This window comes from Elephantulus edwardii, unplaced genomic scaffold (genome assembly GCF_000299155.1).
Source record: "Elephantulus edwardii isolate Elephantulus edwardi_28Jun2011 unplaced genomic scaffold, EleEdw1.0 scaffold00167, whole genome shotgun sequence".
Lineage (NCBI taxonomy): Eukaryota > Metazoa > Chordata > Mammalia > Macroscelidea > Macroscelididae > Elephantulus > Elephantulus edwardii.
This window is the reverse complement of record NW_006399917.1, coordinates 6521243-6524606: the sequence shown is the minus strand read 5'-3', so window position 1 is coordinate 6524606 and position 3364 is coordinate 6521243. Positions and strand designations below refer to the sequence as shown.

Below are 3364 nucleotides of genomic sequence, written 5' to 3'. Positions count from 1 at the left end.
ACTTTTTCCAGGTACTTTTGAGCAATGAAAATTTAGGTAATTTTTTTTAACCTAAATTACTAAAATAAGTTTTACCTAAATTACTAAAAACTTTACATACAGTCCTCATTGTCTAAATCACTGAGCCAAAAATCTCTAGTATGCTATTTAAGTAACAGAGAATCCAGCTACAGTAGTTATTTTTAACCTTATCTCCTGTAGAGACAAGGCGTAGATTGGTTTTTCTGTACTTTTGCATGGATCAGTTCCATTTTATCAAGAATGCAACGAGGTTTTTAAATTTTTAGATGTTATTATACGCTAGTATTAATTGTTGTTGTACGTATCGTCTAGTCAAGTACAATACAATGAACAACAGATCTTGACTCTGTCCTATCCTTTGCCATCCTCATACTTTCTGATAGATTGCAGCCCATTGCATCAGTCACTGAGTCAATCCACCTGGTTGGGGATTTTCCTCTCCTTCACTGAACTCCCACCATTCCAAGCATCATGTCCCTCTCCAAGGTAGAGCCCTTGCTGACACCATGTAAATGTATTACTGAGAATATTAATTAAGCAACCTATAAAATGAAAGCACTTACTTTGACAGGTCATGTGAGTCATCTTAAATTAATTATCAAGGATAAAGCACTACAATGACTGCACAAACATCACTGAGGAATCAGCTTTGTTGCCATTTTATTTTAAAACAGCAGTTTAATTTACTAGAAAGCAATAATTAACAAGTTTAAGTCTTTATGATATCAATATTTTGTTGTTATACACCATCTAATTGGAACCAACACAAAGCTGCCCCTCCTGAAGGTTTTCAAAGGCAGTGAACTGTGCAGGAGGGCACTGTCCATCATTCTCCCGTAGAGTAGCTGATAGACTCAAACAGCATGCCTCCAGGTTGGGAGTTCAATTCCTTACTATTAGGCCATGAGGACCTTGTCAAAAAGAGCTCTGGTGGTCAAGTGGTCAGAAGCTGGCTGCAATACCAAAGGTTGGCTGTTTGACTCTACCAGCTGCTCCTTGGGAGAAAGACAGGTCCTCTCCCTCCCATGTGTTTGTCTCAGAAAACCCACTGGAGGGTCAGCTAAGGGTCAGTTCTGACTTGACGGTACACAACAACAACAAACAAATAATCAATGTTTAAAGTAATCTTATAAAAGTAATAGCTTCGCAAATATCTCCCTTTACCATACAAAAAATTATTACAATATTATGCTCCCATGTATTTTTAAAAATTTCTTACTTCGACTTTTTCATTTCTTATAACAGAAAATTGGTAAGAAATTTTCTCATCAAAGATTCCAGATGGTCTGTTTCTAAAATGTCTTACATAAATTCTATTAAACTGTTTTATGAGTCAACTATAATAAGTAGATAGACACCTTTAATTGCAAGGTTTTGCAGATCATTGAATTATCAAAATATATCTTTATGGAACTGTGCATTTCAAAATGCTTATCAAATATATTTAATATTCTGTTTACTAAAAATACAACATCACTTCAGATTTTCTTTTGTGATCTACTTTAACCGTGATTCTACTTAAAAGAATTCACCAATTTTTCAATCAGATTCACTATTTTACAAAATGAAGAAATCATAAAAACCACAGGACTGCAACAGTCAAGAATAGAATGTTGTAACTATAAGATTAGCTGAGAACATGTTAAACTTTAATATCACTTGCTGTACTTTCATTTTCCTACTTGTCACTGTATTTCCTAAAGTACACAGAGAAGTTACAAAATGAGTAGGTGTCAAGAGACTATTAAACCCTCTCCAAGATGCTGCCTAAGGACTGAACTGATGAGAAAACTCTTATTACCTGGGATGATAAATATGTGAATACACATCTTAACTTGTTAATGTAAGACTTACCCAGTAGTTAAATAACAGTCCTCTTTGTGTATAGCCATGCAGATAACTTCATTGATATTAATGGTACCATTGGGTGTGGTAGATTTATCATTTTCATAGTAACTTAAAAAGCCGCCTTCTAAAACACACCACTTTTTATTTGTCTCTGTGAATTAAAAAAAATAATAATACAATGAGATATATATTCAATACCCCATGGACTGTCTCCTAGAAGGAAGAATGGTGTCACTTCATCTCACATACTATGGGCATATTGTCAAAAGGGGCCACTCTTCAGAAAAAGACATCAAGCAGAAAAGAGGAAGACCTTCAAGGAGACTAACTGGCACAGTAAATGCAACTATGGGCTAGACTGAGCATAGAGATCATGAGGATGACACCAGATAGGGCAAGGTTTTGATCTGTTCTCCTGAGTGTCACTGTGAGTTGGAGTTGACTAGACAACCTCTAACAACCAGAACATACAGAGTAACACTTTTTGATTTTAGAAATCATGATTGGATGTAAATAAACATATTCATTTGCTATTTTATAGAGTATGCAAGTATGGGATATCATGTTCTAAAGCTCTCTGTTTTGAAGAAACTTATAAAATGCTGATGATACGCAAGAAATAATTATGACACAGATGAGTGGAGAAGCAGACAGATTCATAAGATGCTGCCTGATAATTCTCAAATTGTAAAGGATGATGTGCCCAGATTATTAGGAGGTTAAAAACACAGTATAAAAAAGGAGACTGTGATTGCTGTTAGGTAGGTATGCAAATAAAGAATGCAATCTGTAGTAACCTTATGTCTAGTTAGGAGACTTAATATCCATCTTTCAAAGGATCCTGAAGCCAAATCCAGGCTGTCATCTATGTTTCCAAGTATGTTTCATTGGAACATAATCACGTCCATTCTTTTATAGACTGTCTATGATGGCTTTCCAGGTACAGAGACACAGCTGAGTAGTTGCAGCAGAGGCCAAATTAACCATGAAAACTAAAAATACTCACAAGCTGACCTGGGGGAAGGGAGGAGTTTGCCACGACTTGACTTTTTTTTAGGTGATAGTCATTTTAATGGTTTCAAAAGAATTCTTTTTAGCTTTGAGTTTTACACAGCCAGCTTACTCTGAAAAATGCATGTGAGAGGAGAAGTCAAAGTCAAGTCCAGTTAAGACATTGTTGACTGAAAACTAGCCAGAGGTGAAATCAGAACAGCGATGATAGGGCAAAAGGGGGTGGAAAAGCAGGGAGGGAGATGCAAAGACACACACACACACAGAAGGCAGCGTGCACATGCAGTTGTTGTTTATCAGGTGATCAGGAGAACGCCCTGACTCCACAGCACCTAACAATAAGATAAAACAGATTATTCTCCGGCGCTGGCTGAAAATCGCCTGTGACTTCATCCATAGCCACTGGTGAGAGTCAGCGCCCAGAGCCATCAGGGGCTTTAAGCTCGTTGCCCACTGCTGTGGTGTGGACAGCTGAAACCCAGGC

General features: G+C 37.0%; 1 protein-coding gene across 1 annotated transcript in view; it reads right to left on the bottom strand.

Moving 5' to 3' along the window:
- ARAP2 (ArfGAP with RhoGAP domain, ankyrin repeat and PH domain 2) overlaps positions 1-3364 on the bottom strand; it is a 302530-nt gene that overhangs the window by 144601 nt on the left and 154565 nt on the right. Inside the window, exon 15 of the mRNA XM_006895415.1 lies at positions 1876-2020. Coding sequence (XP_006895477.1) covers positions 1876-2020 — 145 coding nt within the window. The remainder of the gene's footprint in view (positions 1-1875; positions 2021-3364) is intronic.